Here is a 22,016-nt window from a genome sequence, read left to right as displayed (position 1 = left end):
CGCAACGTCCTAACCTGATCAGCTGATTATGTTGCCATTTTGTACCGTCCAGAATGGAGCCACAACGCCGTCATTGGGTCAGCTGATGATTTTATTTGGTACCGTGGGTGACATTCCCGTGACGTTTTTCACCTGGTCAGCAGATGACGTTGCCATGTAGTATTGAGTGATGTTGCCAACAATGTTCAGAACTAGTCAGCTGATGATGTTGCCATTTGGTACCGTCAAGAATGGGGCCACAACGTCGTCATCGTCATCGGGTCAGCTGATGACGTTGCCATTTGGTACCATGAGTAGTCTTGCCCGCAACATCTTTACCTGATCCACTGATAACGTTGCCAGTTGATAATGTGGATAACGTTGCCGCAATGTCATGCTATGGTCTCTTGGAAAAGTTATCGTATTACCGTAAATACTGTTGCCGCAACATCCTGACCTGGTCAACTGATAATGTTGTCAGTTGGTAACCCAGCTAGCACAGTGGCGTTGCCATTACATTGCTGCAATGTAATTGAATGACCAAAAATACCTTGCCACAATGTTGCAGGAACGTGGAAAGTGAAAGGTGACAATTCGTAACCGCAACGTAACTCTCCAACATGGCAAAATGGCATTCCATGTTGCTGCCACGTAACCTGATGTAGCTGTTACGGATTGGCAACGTTTGGGAGTTACATTATGGTTACGAATTGTTACCTTTGACTCATTAAATTACATTGCACCAACGTAATGGCAACGTAACTGTGCTAGCTGGGATGTCCTCTACGGAAATAAAGTTGACGGATATTTGTCGAAGCAATGGATAACTTTAACCCCTGAAAATAATGTTTATTTTTGGAAGGGGCATCTCAGCCAAAGAAGGCAGACGGGCAGTTGCCCAGGCAACATTAGTCCTGCCCTGTGCACGTCCCTGCTCCTGAAGTTTATGAATGACTATTTCTAGATTTCCCCTGGAACTTGTATTTTCCCAGTAAAATGAAGTGTCCCACTCCAGCCCTGGTTGGATATCAATACCAAATGGACAGCCGTGTTGGCATGTGGACAGGACAAAAAGAAGCTTACCTCTGTCTGAACTTATCCAGATCGTAGTACTGGCATGCCATTTGTTTCCCACACTTTTCCCCCCACAGAATACAAGTTGTATCTATGGCCTTTCCATACAGGACAGGTGCTGGCAAAAAAATGCTGTAAGGAGACAGAGTATTGTTGTTATTAAATAATTTACTGTAACTGTCAAGGCAAGTCTCTACGGTTCTCTCTCTCTCTCTCTTTCTCTACTCATCTCTCTGCCTGTCTTTGTTTTACACTCACATAGGGAAGATCTGATTGTTATGGTGTAAAACAAGTATTTTAAAGGTATCCAATGCAGTTTTGGGTATTTTTGCGACTCTAGAGCTCCCCCTAGAGTTGCAGAATATTTATATTTTACCTTGCCATTGTAAATACTTCTCACAGTTTGAGCACTTCCCCCTGGACATGGTACACTTGCATTTGTTTTGGAGCCGAATGACTAGCAACAGACGAAGACAATCTCCAAATAGAGCTATATCTATTGACTTGGTAATGCTTCACGATTCTCCCGAAATGTCTCACCGTCAGCTAAATTGCAAGGCTGGTTTTCCTCCTACAAGGCGCTGCCACCTATGCTAGGTGCACGCTAGGTGACTACTTTGTTCAATGTGTGACAGTGGCTGCACTTGCAATTCTCCTTGACAATAAGTGCAAGTTTGGCAGCATAAATGTTAAGTGAAAACAAACAAAGACATGACGCCGGACGGAGAGGCAATGATGGTAACATTATGACAGACAGAGACATAACAAACATACTGTAACGATTTGATAGTGACACACACAGTTATCCAATCAAAAGGTTTATTAGCTGAGAACGAGAGCACACAGACCAAGACCAAGACACACCAAGATACAGAACACAATACACACGGGGCAGGTCAAACAGAAACACACTACACATACAGGGGCGCAGCCCCCCACACAAAAAGGATCACACACGAGGGAGAACTAAAAGGGAAACTTGTCACAATAAAGACGCTAACTTTACATTATAACTTAGGAGATATAAAGACATAAACCCCAAACATTATCCCAGCATGCCTTTGCAGGGAGAACGCTAATGACTGTCTTTTAAGCCGACGCTACATAGCCCACCAACAAGCCAGTCCACGTGTAGCCACATGTACCACCCCAAATCCACTCCAGTCCAGGCGGTGCAAATCCGTGGGGCCACAGGAGCTCACTAACGGGGTGCCACGCTGCTAGCAATCCAGTTCGGGCGTGCTAGCAGCCACGTGGCCGACCCCGCTCGTCACCAGCTCCCTCTCAGCAGCCGCCCTCAGGCTGCACTTTCCTAGGTGGCCTTTTCAACCGTCGACATTGTACCAAGCACCGGGGTTCGAGGGGGGGTCAGATGAAGCTGCACCAACGCCACTCCGGCTTTCCGAAGTCGCCGACCAGGACAGACAGGCACCGACTCCGCCAGAACCGGACCCGCTGAGCTCTCCTGCTGCTGCTACCGTCTTCGGCGTCCCTCCTCGTGTTGCCATCTCGCAGAGCCGTCCTGCTCTGCTCCCGGCCCGTTCCACTCCTTCGCGGCCTCGGCGAAGGCACGACCCCCGAGATGGTCATGCTAACGAACTCCACACAACAAACTGTTTTTTTTTTTTTTAATTTTTTTTAAAGGCGCCGGCCAACAGGCCAACTAGAACTGGCGCCTACACAGCACGGTGCCTCTCACACGCACCCAAAAGTTTTAAAGTTCAGAGTTCAGAGGGCCTTTCCGTCGAAGCTGCCCCACCGTCGTGAGTTCGCTGCCTCCAGCGGCTCCGCCAACCGTCCACCGTCCAGGAACCTCTTCCTCGCCGCTCTCCCTCGGCTCTGCTCATGCGTTGCGGCTCGCAGCGGAGTCAGTGCCCAGGCCAGCGTCGTCTGCTCCGCGAACGCTTCTTCAGGCCCCTCTTCCGGCAAGATCTCCTCCCATGGCAGCAGGCAGGTCCAGACGACAGCTCCTCTCCTCCGTCGGCAGTCACGATAGAAGGCCCCGAGCTTTTTAGCAGCCCTTACAAGGACACTCTCCGGATCCTCTTGCGTGGGCCTCCACCCAGAGGTATGGTCTTCCATTCCCAGCTTCACTCGCTGGGCAGAGGCCATGTTCGAAAGTCGCTTCTGACACCAATGTAACGATTTGATAGCGACACACACAGTTATCCAATCAAAAGGTTTATTAGCTGAGAACGAGAGCACACAGACCAAGACCAAGACACACCAAGATACAGAACACAATACACACGGGGCAGGTCAAACAGACACACACACACTACACATACAGGGGAGGACGCAGCCCCCCACACAAAAAGGATCACACACGAGGGAGAACTAAAAGGGAAACTTGTCCCAATAAAGACGCTAACTTTACACGTATAACTTAGGAGATATAAAGACATAAACCCCAAATGTTCACCCCCGTATCCCAGCATGCCTTTCGCGGGAGAACGCTAACACTGTCTTTTTGCGCCGACGCTACAATACAAACAATTAAAATAATTAAATGAAAACAGATCAAACAAGATAATGGACACAGAGTGCACCAAAAGTGCTCCACACACAACACTGACACACAAGACAAAACATGCCGGATGGAGCGGCGTACTCGCCAGCGTGCCTGTGACACCGAGACATAAACAAATATATTTACAAAATAACAAATGACACACAAGACAAAAGATGCCAGATGGTGTGGCGTAATTGCCAATGTACCTGTGACACCAAGACATACAAGACGGACAACAAACAAATGAACAAATGATAGAAAAAGTTAAAAAAAAGTGTTAAATTAGACAAATTGCTTGCATCTATCTGGCTGAATAATGTCCAAGGGCAATGATGACGACTTGCATGAAACTGCGCACAGCGTGTCTTTATGACTGACTAACCTGGAAGATTTACTGGCAGTTTGGAGAGCACTGGAAGCCAGGAACAGTCTGAATCTTCAGATCAGCAGATTAGCAGCTCGGTGGATTTTGACAGCGACAGTTTGTCAGTTAGTATGGCAGCTCTCAGGTCGGCAGCAGCAAGAATAGCCAAAATACTGAGGCGATATTGGCTGCAAATAGCCTATCATTCGCTGCATATAGCCTAATTCGTCATGGTGGGATGTCCAAAACAGTAGCTATATGTCATTGTATCATTGACAAAACGGAACAACCTCGGAGTGTATGGCACCCAAACTTAAATCAGGTATAGTTGTGTAATTTCTCTTCAAACTATTTGATATTAGTCCATTCTCTCCCCAACTGTAGCCAGTTTTAAGTCTAGACTTAAGACCAAACTTTTCTCAGATGCTTTCTGCTAACTGATCAAATGTTCATTGGCCAGTTCACAGAGCACTCTTTGTTTCAATACTATTATTCCTTGTAGTACTATTGCTGTCCTTAGTTGGGAAAATGGGGATTTTGTTAAGTAGTTGTCCTGTCATTCTAATAGAATAGACAGATCAGGGCATAGTCATGTAACAGCTCGTTCTTTGCGATTCGAGAGTTACGTGACACCATGTTGTAATATGTGATTCTGTGTAAATAAAATATACAAACGTCTTGGAAATGTAAAATCATTTAAATAGGTTAGAAGAAAGCCACCGCTAAATACTATGATTAGAATCAAACTTTAGCGTTCATTTATGATAATAAGATGTCAACGAACATCGACATACAGAGTAGGCCTAGCAGTTCTACTAATCTACTTAAAAAATACTTGAACTATTTACTGCACGTAGACTACGGCTATGACTGAATACCCTAGTCTAGCAGATGGGAAGTGTATGTTGTTTAAGTGAAAATACGATATTAAAAAGGCAAAGAAAATTTAAGGTTGCTTTTGACATAGTACAATGAAGAAAACCGATGCTCTGAATACTGATTCAGCTGTCTCTAAAAGTGTCTCTAATTGACGCATTTAACCACGAATTGGATTACACCTGCTTTTAACAGGCACAAGTTTTTTACCGCAAAACAGACGTGCGCTGTTTTCATACATATGGTGGGAGACCTAATCAATCACTATTAGCACTTCTCCTCCCTTATGTTTGCACGATACTCACACTTTCCCCTGACCCTCCTATGAATGCATATGCATGACACAGAAAATCGCAAATAGCCATTCACAGCTCCCGCGACAGGCAGTCTGCGCTTTTTCCTCAGTGCGGCCTGTTTGTACATACCTCGCAATATTTTTATGTGCACGTTGCGAATCAAATACGCCTGAAGTGGGCGCAAAAACGTTAGTATATCTGGCCCTGAGTGTTAACTATTTGGGTGTTAATACTCCAAGAGGGGGACTATCGATCCCTGTGGTCGGGCATTTTGGCCCTGAAAGGAAACATGTGGGCATGTACAGTTCAGGACTACTTAAAGAATCTCCATAGAGCAGAGGCGTATCAAGCTTTTTAAAAGTGTGGGGGTTGTGGTATAGGGAAGTGAAACAATCTGGCCAAATTATAAATAACTCCCTGCAGGGACGTTGGAAGTAATTTCTGAGAGGGGTCCGGACAATATTGGCAGGTGTCCGGAAGTTTCTCCCCTGAAAAGTTTTTGAAATTCTGGTTGCTAAACACACCATTTTAATGCAGTTTGGGAGGGACAGAACAAGCAGCGCCCCTCATCTGTGTGGCTCCACTATCACTTCACTGCTTGACACTACCCTACATGGAGACATTTGGCTCTTGGGAATCCAAAAATGACAACTTTTTTCATGTACAATCTGTAAAGTACTTTACATTCTCAGATTCATTTTATTATGTCTCAATTAAATTTGATCTAAAATGCCTCCCTCCCCTACCCTGGAAATCCCGAGTTCTCACGAGAGCACAATGGAATTGTCTCTGCGAGACACTCTGGCAAAGAGCAATGATGCACGTTACTTTTACCCCAACATTCAGGGAAACCAGCTAAACTGATGAAGACAGTGCTGCAACGTTGGAGGACAGTACACATTGGTCGTAGTGTTATCCGATTGTGTCGAAGTCCGAAATAATTCAGAGTAAACATGGTCTAGTGTTATCCAAACATGCAGCAGTGAGATTTTTAAATGCATGCTTGTTGCCGCCCCTCGAGTTGGGCAATTAAATTGTTCTTTGCCAGACCCTTAATCTTTCTAGATTATCAGGGTCTGGATTTTCCAGGCCACCCCTCCCCCTCCGCCGCTTTTGGTGCTACCCTGACTTCTGGCTGCAGTGTAGCTGCAGCACCATAAGTAGATGCAACATATTGGGTACTGAAATATTCACAAGAATCTATAGAAATTGAATCTTCATGTTGTATTATCCAATATTAGTTGTACAGATGTATAGTCTATCTCAGTGGTTCTCAAATGGAGGTACGCGTACCCCTGGGGGTACGTGAAGGCACTCCAGGGTGTACATGATATTTTAACCCTTAGAACCCGATTGACGCAAAGTCCGTCAAAAAACAAACCCTTTCTTCTCTGTTACATACATTGCTCCGCAACTGTTCATCGCACTCCAGATGAAACCGTTATTATGGGATCAGAGCAGACCACGCACTTGTCTGTAATGGCTAAAGTATGAAAATAGATACAAAAACAGCTGCACGCGTACTTCGTTTGAACGGACCGCATAGATATACATGTCAGATGAAAGAGGAGACACAGAGCTATCATTTGATACCAAGTACATCCTTCTGGGTTATAAAACAGACGAAGTGACGGCAAAATAACAACTTCATATAGCTCGACTTACCTCACGTTTCTGTCTGTTTTTGTGGCCAAGCATGTTTATAATCCAACGCTATTCTGTGTTTCTCTATGGCAAAGAATGTTCATAATCCGGTTTTGAGATCCTAGCAAATTCCTGCATGGCATCCAATTCAAGGCTCACATTGCATTCCAATTTGTTCGACAAAGACACACCTTTTTTGCCTTTACTTTGTTCATGGCAATGCAGTAAAAAGTTGTAGAGAATCATAGGTGCAGACACCATATGCACACATTGGCTAACACGCAAACTCGGGTTCAGTCAGGTCAGATCAGTTCTGTCACAGATATGGAGCGCAGAAAGGTCCATTTTAATCACTAAATAAAAAAATGGCATTTATTTCTGTAAGGCGCACACCACATATGTCTGTAAATTGCTCAGCCCCAGAGAATCCCTCCACCATGGCAATGATATTGCCAGATTCAGGACAGTCTGCCCTACACACACATGAAATGCATGTAGAGCTGAGCTTGCTGTGGTGAGATACATGTCAAAATATAAGAATTTTTATAATACGCTATCTATATTTTTTTAAATATAAAAAAATATAAATTTTTTATTTATTTAAAAAGATTCTTTAAAAATCTAAATAAAATCATTGCTAGTACTAATACATGAAAAAATTAAAATATACATATATTTAAAAAGCAGAATCCATGCAAAAATACTTTTATTTAATTATTTAATAAATATTTCAGGAAAATATAAGGTCATAAAATTTATTTTATATTTCAGTAGGCTATTCAATTTCATTATCCTAAAAACCCAGAGTCACCCCCAAACCAGGATGGTTCGACCCAACCTGTCACATGCCACCCGCCATGTCAATCACTGTCAAAAACTCAGTTGTGTTTCTAAGGGATATCAAATGACCTAGAGGGCTGAAATGTGGTCAGTTCAGAGATGCTTGTAATCCGGCAGAAAGAAAAAAATATATTCTAGCCTCTGTAACTCTGTGTGAGTACATCACACAGTTATTTTGACTGTTTCCTATGAAAAACACAGGTTCTCAGCTTTCTATAGAGGTCCAACATTTGATGGTAGGCCCCAAAAGAGGTGGGAACAATGCCCTTGTAAATAGGCACAGTGCAATTTCAGGCAAAAACTTGAAATTTGTATTGAGATCAATGTTTAATAGATAGATAGATAGATTACTTTATTCATTCATATATAGTGTTACAGCAGCAATAAATAATAATATAACCGCAAGCGGTGATTTACGGGGTCCGAGCAAAACGAACATGAGGTAGCATAGTTTTTTAGTTTACATATGCTTTGATTGTTTGGGCCCAATTGTTCAAAAGAAACGTGATCGGATTTCGGTTATCGGATTTCAGTTATCGGATTTCGGCTATCGGATTGGATCAAATCTTGAAAATGGGTTGTTCAAAGGGAAACAAGGATCCTGAAATTGGATTAGATCATATAATCTATTCTTGGTTTTGATCTGGATAAAACCTTCACTTTGTGTTGTTCAAAAAACTTTTGAGTTAGATTGTGAATGTTGCCTGAAACCAATGTTGGACCACAGATGTAGCACAAAATCAATACCGCCTTACAACTAAAAACGCAGAAAGGCTAGATTCAGCCCTAGCTATCAAGGTAATCTCTCTGATCTAGGAAATATGATTAGGCAAATTAGGAAAGAAACTGACCAGGAATTGAATCGTAATGTTAAACCAATGACCTTGCAACCTACTATTGAATTAAGTTCACCTGAAAGCGTGGAAGTGAATGAATGTGCTGAAACAGATGTTGAACAATGTGCTGGATTACTAAACCAGATTGCCCTGACTTCAGAAATACTTGATGAGTATTGAATGTGAATTAAAGAATGGAAAATGAACCATAACTGCAAACAATGACCTCATAATAAATAATAAAGTGCGATGAATGAAGTGTATCAATATAAGTACTTTAGTAGCCTGACATTGTAAAGTTTAGGGAATTATGTACTTAGAGAATTGTATGTCTCAAAACTGTTTAAATGAATGTATTCAGATTGCATTGTAATGCCATAAGTGTTTGTAACCTGTAAGAATGTAACCGATCTCTCTTGATGACTGTAAAAGTGTATGTTGTTAAATGTAATGTGTCACATTGTTATAATTGTCATTGAATGTAAACTGTTTATGTAACCTCTGGAAACTATCTGTAAACCTGAATGTAATGTTGCATCTCCGAAATGTAATGAGAAGTAATGTGTGTCATTTTAAATTGTTGGTTAAGATCAGTGACTTCTAGAATGTATTAGCTATCGTGAGAATATTCCTAGCTATATATTCCCGGAGAATATTCCCAGCTACCGCGGAGAATATTCCCAGCTATCGTGGGAACTTCTAGAAGGTTGTAAACTGTCGTGGGAAAGTAGGGTTGATTTGCCTTAGGAATGTGTGGGGGAGGTCAAGTCTACCTAGTATAAATAGGGGTCGAACCAAATGATCGGGCTGCTTCTTTTTTCCTTCCTTCAACTCGTTGGGTTTTTCTTTATGATGTCATGCCGGTTGCGGTCCTCTAAAATTCGTTTGAGGCAAAGGCTGAGTGCCAGGCTGAGTCGCGGACCTAAACTCCGTGGAACCTGTTGCAGATATCAGACCTGCTACTCCGACAGAGAGTGACTGCAGAAGACAATCAGCTGACTTTTTCCCCTTTTGAGGGACTTACTTTTTTCTTATATTCTCTTTTTCTCCATTTGTGGATTTACCATTTTTATTGTAATCTCTTCCTCCATTTGTGGATTTACTATTTTCCTATTTTATGGATTTACTCTTTTCCATTTTCTACAACATTGTAACCTGCAAGTGGATATTACGCCAAGCATTTTGTAACATCACCAAAGTGCTGAAAAGTAAAGAACTCATTTAACCTTGGCATCCAATTCTTCAAGCAGTATTTGTGTCTTTTTCTTGGTTTTTCTACTAATTCCAGCAGGAGGGTAAGATAACTGGTTTCTTCTGTGGTTATTCATCTGCTCTGTCTAAGACTTGGTTATTGGACTTTAGTACTGCTGGACGGTAACAAAATCTCCATCCTTATAAAACCTGGAGCAAGAAGTAGCCTATAACCTGTGTCTCTAGATAAACTATAGGGTCAAACATCTTTGCACGCGTTAGCCAACTGTTCGAGACCTAGGGCGTGAAAGCTCCTTATTATGACGCCCGGCGCTTGGGAAATTTTGAACAGTTTTAATTAATAGTTTTAAAAGTATAAAAGTTACAAAGCTGAAAAATACATAGCACCCATGTCTAAAAGTAAGACCTCACAACATAGTTTGAATAAAAGTTTTCGTTAAGCGGTTGAAGCTGCATTAAGCGTTAGAAAAGAAGAAGAATAAGAAGCCTAGGAAGAACAGTACAGTGCATTTCCATGCACTGTAAAAACACTGGAATAACAGTACAGTGCATTTCATGCTGTAATAATATCTGCTTGGAATAACAGTACAGTGCATTTTTTCAATAATAATAATAAAATGCCTTGGAATAACAGTACAGTGCATTTTCATGCACCAGCAACTAGAAAAGCATTCCTGAAGGAAATACAGTGCATGAAAATGCAAAAATATGATAATAAAATATCATACAGGTAAAAACAAACTATATTGGTTGCTAGGTAGATGAGGTTTAATATAGTTGGAATGACTGAACAGTTAAATAAGTGGATAGTTTAAATGGTTAAATTATTATGACCGCCAAGCAGCCAAGCGGCGTCATATAGGTTTAGTCAGATTTTTTTTTTTTTTTCGCGATGCCCAAATTTCCGTCAATGATTCCGGGACACTGAAAGACCCGGGTAAAACTTGGTGGACATGTAACCCCACATGGATAGCATGGAACCATCGTTTTCGTTTTGATCTGTAGCCCTATTGCTGAATTGGACCCCCGAAAGGAGGTAGGGCAGACACAGTTTTTGTGAATATCTCGAAAACCGTAGGGTTTAGGAGGACCATTTTTTTTGTATGTTGATCTCCAGGGGCCATGTCAACCCATTCCATAACCACTCATTTCATGTATAGCAGCCACCTAGTTAAACACAAAAAAGTAAAATGAGGTGGTGTAATTGAAGGTATCTGTGACCTAACATAGTCAAAACTGCACGAAATTGGAAGTGTAGGATCATTATGACACCCTCTGTATGCACGCCAAGTTTTGTGGAATTCCGTTCATGGGGGGGCCACACAATAAATTAATTTATGTTACTATACACCAACTGGCCTGTGGGTGGCGGAGACAGTTTTCTGTGAATATCTCGAGAACCGTGGGGCCTAGGAGGTCCACCTTTTTTTTTGTATGTTGGTCTTAAGGGGTATGTCAACCCATCCCATTACCACTTATTTCATGTATAGCGCCCCCTAGTTAAAAATTAAAAAGCAAAAAATTAGGTGTTTTCATCTCAATATCTCTGGCTGACAAGGTCAAAACTGCATTTAAATTAAAAGTGTAGGATCATTATGACACCCTCTGAATGCATGCCAAGTTTTGTGTACTTTCGTTCATGGGGGGCCTTACAATAAAATAATTTATGTGTACATTTAGTGGACGACACCAACAAGGATTCCCGGGACACTGAAAGACCGGGGTACACAAAACTTGGTGAGCATGTACCCCACATGGATAGCATGGAACCGTCATTTTTCGTTTTCATCTGCAGCCCCCCGCTGGACTGGACCCCCGAAGGAGGGTAGGGCAGACACAGTTCTCTGTGAATCTTTTATGGTATGTTGGTCTCAAGGGCCCACATCAACCTGGCTCATAATCACTCATTTGTGATTTGCCCCGCAAAAAAAAAATGAAAATCAGTAGGATTAAAAAAGAAAGCCAAAATAAATATTCATCATCATCATCATCATGGCTGCATTTTCAGTATTGGCGAGAAGTAGTCGTTTGTCCACTAGATTATGATCGTTGCAGTGAGACGTAATTTTGTTGGAAGTTAAAAGTGGGTTGGAAAAACAATGGACGCTTCATACAAGGACTGTATTTACCGCAGCTTAACATCTAATAAGGATAGGACGATGTTCACATGAAGTGTAATTCCCATTTCTTCTTGAAGCCTAAATAAATCTGAGGATGTTTATCGGACATGCTTGGTTTTACTGCAGATGCGTTAATCTTGTAATATCAATAAGGACCTAGGTAATGTTACCGTTAGCGTTGGTTGAGTGATGGAGGCATTTGATTTATTGCATTTGTAGAAAACTATAAATGCGGTTATACCAAACAAATGTATAGCAGCACTGTTTGTATCTTTCGACTGTCATTTATTGCACGTGCTACAAAATCATTCTGTGCAATGGAAGATTTACCAACGTTATAACCGGGTCTGATACAGTTTTGCCTATACATGCGGAGACTGAGACGCCTGTTTATTTTGTTTTAAGTGCGTGCAGGGTGTGAGAGGGGAATCGATGTGCTTTGATTACAGCTTGGTAGTTGTAGTCTGTGAAATTAAAAAGCACGTAGTGTGAAGTATCCAAACAATGACACCTTCATTTCATTATGGCTGCTTTAGCAAAACACCTTAAGCTACTGTGTAGTAGGTCCCATTTAGAAGTGGCTACTTCATTCGCTTTCCTTGACTCATGGAGCTCATTGAATGTTATTACAACTTTTCGCCAATGATATGACAGTTTAAGTCCGCTTGATACTGTAAGGCGTAAGCCATTGGTTTCCAAAGGAGATTTTATTTTGTGTCGCTAGCATAGCCTATTGACAATTTATGTTGTCAATAGGCCTACTCTATAATCCTACCTGTAGCTTAGGAAGCTAACAACTTTCTATTAGGATCTAGTTTGTTAGTTACCGCTTTTGTCATAACTCCCTGATGCATTTTTGCATTTAGAATAGCCAGAGCGTGTATATCTCAATCGGAAAATTAAACAATATCGGTGCCTATGGACTAGGCTGGGTGAACTCCAGCCTGATCTGCCCGCTATTTATTTTTTGATTTCTTAAAAGATTGAGCTTGGTCTGATGAAAGCCAGACTAGCCATGGACCTCAGTTAAACAATGCAAGGGAACATGAATCAGCCTATATTTGCACTAACAATAACGCACAAAGCTCTTCAACTTTTGGCCCGTTAAAATGTGTATGAACAGTCTAGCTTAATGATTTCATCAAGGCCCATTTGGACATGTCAGTTATTTGCACCACTGGTTAGATGTAAAACAGCATTTCGCTTCAGACTAGGCTACTGTTACTTAATTTGTGCATTAACAATAACGTTTCAGACTACTGTTACTTAATTTGTGCATTGACAATAAAGTATTACATGAACTAAAGATGACTAAAATCTTATGTAGAAGAAGAAACATTCACAAAAAATCCATCCATCCAAAAATGACCTTTGTTTTTGATAGCTGTTGAAAATGGCATGGAACTGACAGAGATGTTTTTGTTTATAAATACATAAAAAATAAATAAATAAATAACATTATGCTGATACCTTTTGCTTTTCCCAAATACAATGTAGCCTACAGGTGTAAGTGACCTTTCATCAATCCAGTTGCAATGGATGAACTGTGATGAACTGCCCTACTTGTGATTGTTTAGAGATTTTAAAGGTTTTATAACAATTCTACATCTTCTTTGGCTATTCTACAATCTATTCACCTTTTCAGTACCAGTAGGGTACTTTCTGTGCCGCGACACACACACTCAGGCATGCCAAACAAGCATACACACAAAAGTTTCAAGAGTGGGGGATGGAGTAAAATATGGAGACAAATTGAAGTGTGATTTATTTTCGCGGAACGGATGTACAGGACTGAGCGGCGGTCATATTTTGTACCGCTATGCAGTACATCTAGTTTCATAAACATCTCAATAAATCCACCACGGAAGCCCGATCAACTTCCAAGGGGGATATTTTAAAATAGGAGTAATAGGTTATCTGCGCCGCAGAAGGAAGACGTGCAACTTCGCTCGACAGTAGGTCCCTGCTATCCACAATAACCTCTAGGGGGTCTCGTGGGTCTTAACTGCCTAGGCCTTACGGTTACGGTTTAGGCCTTACTAGAGTTACGGTTTAGGCTGCAGTATGACTTTTACAGAATTTTGGCAAAAAATGAACGGTACAAAAACAATAGGGGTCCTGCAGCTACGCTGCTCGGACCCCTAATAAACATATATCACACATAAACATACATACAAGTTAAAAAATAAATACAATTGGATATAGTCTCTGTTAAAGAGGTTGTAAACTGCATTGACTCTCGGCATAAGATTTTCTCTCACGGCACAAAGGGGAGTTGTTATAAATAGTTATGGCAGTGGGCAGGAATGATGAAAATAATGAAGAAAACATTTCAGAAATTAGGTTTTTGTGCAAATGTGTTAGTAGGCAATAAATTGGTAACACTCCATAATAAGGTGCCATAATAAATAGCAAACTAGTAATTACCTAACCCTTTGTTAATATTTGTTAATTGTTACTAACATATCTATTTGGCACAAGTTAATAGTTTTTTAATCATTAATTAAATATTAGTTGTTTGCATAAAATCTGTATGTTAATGTTTTAGCAAATCTATTAACTAATATTGTATTAATATGTGTTAATAGTTAACTAAATGTCTTTTTGGCACTAATTAACAGTTATTTCTTGCATCATTTAAATGTTAAATGTTTATTTGCAAACTATATGCTAATAGAAAAGTTAATGACTTATTATTATTTAACTAATTGTTATTAAACTGTGCTTCTGCCTGTCCCAATATGAAACGCTCTCCATAGGACCCTTACAATAGATAGATAGATACTTTATTGATCCCCAAGGGGAAATTCAAGAAAAAAACACGGAGCTACCTTGACATGCTGCCACTGTTGTCGGGCCGAACCGCTTTGCAATAAAGTTGGTTAAGTTTAATTAATATATTAGTAGTATATAGCTATAAGCGTGGGGTCCCTTATAATAAAGTTGGTTAAGCTTAATTAATATATTAGTAATATATAACTATCAGTAATGGGGACCCTTATAATAAAGTTGGTTAAGCTTAATTAATATATTAGTATAGCTATCAGTGTGGAGCCCCTTATAATAAAGTTGGTTAAGCTTAATTAATATATTAGTAATATATAACTATCAGTATGGGGGACCCTTATAATAAAGTTGGTTAAGCTTTATTAATATATTAGTAATATATAACTAGTCAGACGGTGAAGGGACTGAGACCAAAACTGGCTTATCACATTTATTCCTTTAGGAAAAGTTAAAACAAAACAACAAGTAGTTGAATGGGCTATATTACATGAATCATTCCTATACCATCACTGTCAGCCCTACTAGCAAGGGAGACATGCGACATGGAATGTTCAGGTGCACAGAACGACAGTTTATTAATATTCTGAGACCATACGGAGGTAATGCATAAACATAATGCTAAACTAAATGTACATCACTGCTAGACTGAATTGCACTTTCCATGCACACTAAGCTAAACTACACTGAATGCATGGAAAGTTGCTAGCGAGTTTACAGCTAGTCACGTTAGACTCAGTGTGTATGAACTCGTGGTCTCTAAGTTGCTAGAATTGCACCCAAATCTTAACAATACATGTAAAGTAACATAATACAATTGGCATATCAAAGTTTTCAACTTAAACAACATTTTACAGTTACAAAATTAAAACAAAGTGGGGAGAGCTTTATACAGTCAACCTACACAATGCGAAGCATACCGCTTCTGATCGGCTATGGCAACAATACAAGGACAAAAACGCAGCAGAGCTTGCAGTATAGCGTTTCTCCAAAGGGGGCTCCAAAACACCAATCTCAATAAAGCTGCTTAATTACGGCAAAAATCACATACAAACACTAAACTACATTTCTAACTCTGTTACACCCCCCTCCCCTGAATTTCACCAAATTCAAGCAGCAACCAAATAGTACTTCCAAAGGCAAAGAGTACACTACTTTCAAACACTAGACAGAGAGTCACCAATTACAGGACAGCCAACCACAGAGGTATCCAATAAGGATGAAGTGGAAGAAGAGGAGTGCAAACTCTCACACAACCAACCACTGGCAGTAGGGTGCCTTATACACCCCACAAGACCATAAAGCCATAAACCATAAATTCCATAAATTCTCCACAAAGCTAATCAGAAAAGCTAGAGAAATAATAATATGTCATTAACTTTTATATTAGCATATAGTTTGTAAATAAACATTTAACATTTAAATGATGTAAGAAATAACTGTTAATTAGTGCCAAAAATATGTTTAGGTAACTATTAACATATATTAATACAATATTAGTTAATAGATTTGTTAAAACATTAAGATACAGATTTTAAGCAAACAACTAATATTTAATTAACTAGAAAACGCAATTCCAGGGAATTACCAGTGCATGAAAATGCAAAACATATGGTGTGTATATAAATATATTACACATATATAAATATATTGTTAAAACAGATGATGTGCTAATTGGCAACCAACATGATGAGGTTTAATATAGTTGAAATGACTGAACTAGGTAGATGAGGTTTAATATAGTTGGAATGACTGAACTAGGTAGATGAGGTTTAATATAGTTGGAATGACTGAACAGATAGGTGGATAGTTTAAAAGGTTAAATTATTTGCTAGGTAGACAAGGTTTACTATAGTTGGAATGACTGGACAGTTAAATAGGTGGATAGTTTAAATGGTTAAATTATTTGCTAGGTAGATGAGATTTAATATAATTGGAATGACTGAACTAGGTAGATGAGGTTTAATATAGTTGGAATGACTGAACAGTTAAATAGGTGGATAGTGTAAAAGGTTAAATTATTTGCTAGGTAGATGAGGTTTAATATAGTTGGAATGACTGAACAGTTAAATAGATGGATAGTTTAAAAGGTTAAATTATTTGCTAGGTAGATGAGGTTTAATAGTTGGAATGACTGAACTAGGTAGATGAGGTTTAATATAGCCTGGCCACCTGGCCTAGGATTCTAATTGCTTAACGGCAGTCTTAATAGAGCCATATTGTATGCTTAAAGCCTGAGACAGAGTATATAGTTTTAAAAAATGTAGATAGTGTAATGGATGTTAATAGACAGAAAGTTGAATGGATGTTGATAGGCAGATTGTTTAATGGATGTTGATGGATAGTTTAATGGGTGGATGAGTGAATGGTTTGAAGAGGATGAATGGATAGAAAGTTGGATGAAATGTGCCTTATATCCTTGTAGAATGGAGAGACACAGAGAGAGTTGGCCTAGTTCAGCAGAAAGCAGTTGATACAGGTGCAATCAGTTGAACTGATTCTTTGATGGGGCCTAGATGAGCAGCTGGAAGTTGATACAGGTGCAAATCAAGTTAATTAGTCCATTGTGATGTCATCAGCTGTCATCATGACGTAACCAAGACAGTTACAATGGCTGAACAGTTAAAAAGTTCAGTAGTTTAAAGGGTTAAATTGTTTAATAGTGAAATATTGTAGTGAGGACTTTTATTTTGAAACAGTTTTTGGCAGAGGAAGCAGTTGAACAGGATGTGTAGTCTTAATAGGGCCAGTTTGTATGCTTAAAGCCTGAGACTGGCAGTTGATCCAGGTGGCCTGAACACCCGCCATAGGATTCTAATTGCTTAACGGCCGATTATGATGTCACAATCGGCAATGTTAAGTCTATGGGGATTTTAAAAGTTTTTTCTTTAATAGTTTAAAAAGTATAAAAGTTTCAAAGTTGAAAAGTCATACCAACCCGATCTGTTTGAAGACCTACGTTACAAAGTTTGAATGAAGTTTCTAAGTTAAACTGTTCAAGAGAAATTGCGTACGGAAAAAGTGGTAAGCGGAATAATAAGAAGAAGAAGTAGAAGAAGTTGCCTAGGAAGAACAGTACAGTGCATTTTCATGCACTGTAATAAAATGCCTAGGAAGAACAGTACAGTGCATTTTCATGCACTGTAATAAATCGGATAACAATAGAGTGCATTTTCATGCACTCTAATAAGAAGAAGCCTAGGAAGAACAGTACAGTGCATTTTCATGCACTGTAATGACAATATCCTGGCCGGACTACTGTTGTCAGTGATTTAAGTATTTGAAATGAACATGATTTCTTAATGTCTAGTGACATATCAGGGCCATTTTATGATTAATTGAAATACATTTCTTACACATGGTTCCTTTAATGTAGTTGGATTGACTGAACTAGGTAGATGAGATTTAATATAGTTGGAATGACTGAACAGTTAAATAGGTGGATGGTTGAAAAGGTTAAATTATTTGCTAGGTAGATGAGGTTTAATATATTTGGAATGACTGGACAGTTAAATAGGTGGATAGTTTAAATGGTTAAATTATTTTCTAGGTAAATGAGGTTTAATATAGTTGGAATTACTGAACAGTTAAATAGGTGGATAGTTTAAATGGTTAAATTATGTTGTGGACAGAGGAAACAGTTGAACAAGATGTGTAGTCTTATTAAGAGAATGAGACTGTATGCTTAAAGTGCGTATGTCAGGTTAAAAAAAAATTGACAAATGAAGGGACATGAAGCAAGATAGTAGTGAGTAGTGATTTTTCTTGAAAAAACAACTTTAAATGCAATAGAACAATATTTACAGTTATTTTTATAACTGAATTTATGAACATTCCAGACACAGTGATGACCTCATAAGAGGAAGTCCAGCAAAGTTGAGCATAGGGGAGAATGGGTTTTAAGTGCATTTTCTTTTACACTGATAAGGCCAAAAATGTTCTCTATGACATACCAGTGGTTCATAAGCATGAGCCTGACTGGCAGGGACAAAGTGAAGACGAATAGGCTACAAAATTTAGGTAAATCATGGCCATCCAATCATCAGTGAGAAATTGATTAGGGGTGTGAGTAGGATCGGATCACTATTAGTATGTATCATGGCTTCAAAATGGCAGTTGTGTCATTTGCCATAAAATAGGCTTTCATATACAACAAGTTAAGTAGAATCAGTAAGCAAATTAATAGTCTGTCTATAGCTAACATTAGTTGATAAGCAGATGTATATAAAGAGCAAATGTGTGGTAGCACATATACACTGATGGTTTTTATAGTCAGGTCTCTAAAGAAAAGCATATATGCCCATGGTTGGCTGAACACAGACTAATGAGTTGCTTACTGATTCTACTTAGTTTAGGCTATATAATGGCCTATGTAATGGTAAGTGACACAACTGGCATTTTCAAGCATTGCTACTTACCCATATCCTCTTCATCACATTTTAAGATCAATACTGGTTGCCAGTAAAGAAAAAAGGTATCAGGATATTTTTATGTCAGGCAGGTAGTAGACTCTAGCATGACATACTGGAATTAGGTCATGTTTTTGGCCTCATCAGTGTAAAAAAACTACTTTATGATCCCTCATTCCATGTGTTTTAATTGACCAACTTTGCTGGACTCCCTCTTATGAGGTCATCATTGTGTCTGGAATGTTTCCTGGAATGTTCATAAATTCAGTTATAAAAATAACTGTAAATATTGTTCTATTGCATTTAAAGTTGTTTTTTCAAGAAAAAATAACTACTCACTACTATCTTGCTTCATGTCCCTTCATTTGTCAAAAATGTTTTTTAACCTGACATACGCACTTTAAAGCCTGAGAAACTGACAGTTGATGCAGGTGGCCGGAACACCTGGCCTAGGATTCTAATTGCTTAAGTGCTCTATTATGATGTCATCAGCCCATGTTAAGTCTATGGGGAAATTTTGAATAGTTTTTTTTTAATTAATAGTTTAAAAAGTATAAAAGTTACAAAGATGAAAAATACAAAGCCCCCATGTCCTAAGTAAGACCTATGTGAACATAGTTTGAATGAAGTTTCTAATGCTAAACGGGTTGAAGCTGCATTAAATGCGTTAAGCGGAAGAATAAGAACTAGGAAAACTAATTCCAGGGAATTACCAGTGCATGAAAATGCAAAACATATGGTGTGAAATATATTGTTAAAACAGATGATGTGCTAATTGGCAAACCAACATGATGAGGTTTAATATAGTTGGAATGACTGAACTAGGTAGATGAGGTTTAATATAGTTGGAATGACTGAACAGTTAAATAGGTGGATAGTTTAAAAGGTTAAATTATTTGCTAGGTAGACAAAGTTTAATATAGTTGGAATGACTGGACAGTTAAATAGGTGGATAGTTTAAATGGTTAAATTATTTGCTAGGTAGATGAGGTTTAATATAGTTGGAATGACTGAACTAGGTAGATGAGGTTTAATATAGTTGGACTGACTGAACAGTCAAATACGTGGATAGTTTAAAAGGTTAGCCTGAGAAACTGATAGGGTGCAGGTGGCCTGGCCACCTGGCCTAGGATTCTAATTGCTTAACGGCAGTCTTAATAGAGCTTTAGAGCAATAGAGCTAATTGTATGCTTAAAGCCTGAGACAGAGTATATAGTTTAAAAGTTAAATGTAGATAGTGTAAGGGATGTTGATAGACAGAAAGTTGAATGGATGTTGATAGGCAGATTGTTTAATGGATGTTGATGGATAGTTTAATGGGTGGATGAGTGAATGGTTTGAAGAGGATGAATGGATAGAAAGTTGGATGAAATGTGTCTTATATCCTTGTAGAATGGAGACACACAGAGAGAGTTGGTCTAGTTCAGTAGAAAGCAGTTGATACAGGTGCAATCAGTTGAACTGATTCTTTGATGGGGCCTAGATGAGCAGCTGGAAGATGATACAGGTGCAAATCAAGTTAATTAGTCCATTGTGATGTCATCAGCCCATGTTAAGTCTATGGGGAAATTTTGAGTAGTTTTTAATTAATAGTTTAAAAAGTATAAAAGTCACAAAGATGAAAAATACAAAGCCCCCCATGTCCTAAGTAAGACCCTCATAACGCAGTTTGAATGAAGTTTCACGTTAAAGCGGTTGAAGCTGCATTAACTCAATAAGAAGACTTAGAAGAAGAAAAAATAATAAGAACTAGAAAAGCATTTCCTGAAGGAAATACAGTGCATGAAAATGCAAAAAATATGATGTAAAATATCATAGAGAGTAAAAACAAACTATATTGATTGTTAGGTAGATGAAGTTTAATATAGTTGGAATGACTGAACAGTTAAATAGGTGGATAGTTTATATAGTTAAATGATTTGCTTGGTAGATAAGGTTTAATATAGTTGGAATGATTGAACGGTTAAATAGGTGGATAATTTAAATGGTTAAATTATTTAGGTAGATAATTGACGATAACTGACAGTTGGAATGGCTCTAATGTTTGCTAGCAGTTATGCTAACTATCTTATCAAAGATAATAATGTTAAACAAGTTACTTAACTTAGCTAATGTTTTCATTTTTAGTAGTTATGCTAACTAGCACTATGTTAACCATGTGACTTAGCTAACCTAGCTAATCATTTTTAGTAGGTATGCTAACTAGCATCTTAACTTAACTAGCATGCTAACATGTTAAGTATGCTTACCATGTGACTTAGCTAACTTAGCTAATCATTTTTAGTAGGTATGCTAACTATTTTAACTAGCATGTTAAAATGCTAACTATGTTAACCATGTTACTTAGCTAACCTAGCTAATCATTTTTAAAAGTTATGCTAACTAGCATGCTAACTATGCTAACCATGTTACTTAGTTAACTTAGCTAATTATTTTTAGCAGTTTTTTTAAAAATGCTAACTAGCATGCTAACATGCTAGCATGCTAACTATGCTAACCATGTTACTTAATGAAGTTTCTACGTTAAACGGTTGAAGCTGCATTAAGTGCGTTAGAAGAAGAATAATAACTAGAAAAGCATTTCCTGAAGGAAATACAGTGCATGAAAATGCTAAAATATGATGTAAAATATCATACAGAGTAAAAACAAACTATATTGGTTGCTAAGTAGATGAGGTTTAATATAGTTGGAATGACTGAACAGTTAAATAGGTGGATAGTTTAAATGGTTAAATTATTTAGGTGGATGGTTGACGATAACTGACAGTTGGAATGGCTCTAATGTTTGCTAGTAGTTATGTTAACTATGTTAACAAAGATAATAATGTTAACCAAGTTACTATGCTAACTAGCATGCTAACAATGTTAAAATGCTAAGTATGCTAACCATGTGACTTAGCTAACTTAGCTAATCATTTTTAGCAGTTATGCTAACTAACATGCTAACTATGCTAACCATGTTACTTAGCTGACTTAGCTAATCATTTTTAGCAGTTTTGCTAAAAATGCTAACTAGCATGCTAACTATGCTAACCATGTTACTTAGCTAACTAGCTACAGTGGGTAGGAG

The 22,016-nt window shown here is 38.6% G+C and overlaps 1 protein-coding gene across 3 annotated transcripts in view; it reads right to left on the bottom strand.

Moving 5' to 3' along the window:
- slco2b1 (solute carrier organic anion transporter family, member 2B1) overlaps positions 1-22,016 on the bottom strand; it is a 217,344-nt gene that overhangs the window by 20,008 nt on the left and 175,320 nt on the right. For all 3 annotated transcript variants that reach the window (XM_048229425.1, XM_048229428.1, XM_048229426.1), the window contains one exon: positions 1,063-1,185. In XM_048229425.1, coding sequence (XP_048085382.1) covers positions 1,145-1,185 — 41 coding nt within the window. In that variant the 3' untranslated portion in view covers positions 1,063-1,144. The remainder of the gene's footprint in view (positions 1-1,062; positions 1,186-22,016) is intronic.

Source organism: Alosa alosa, chromosome 20, assembly GCF_017589495.1.
Source record: "Alosa alosa isolate M-15738 ecotype Scorff River chromosome 20, AALO_Geno_1.1, whole genome shotgun sequence".
Taxonomy (NCBI): Eukaryota; Metazoa; Chordata; class Actinopteri; order Clupeiformes; family Clupeidae; genus Alosa; species Alosa alosa.
Note: the sequence above shows the minus strand (reverse complement) of the source record. Positions and strands in the feature narration are given on the sequence as shown.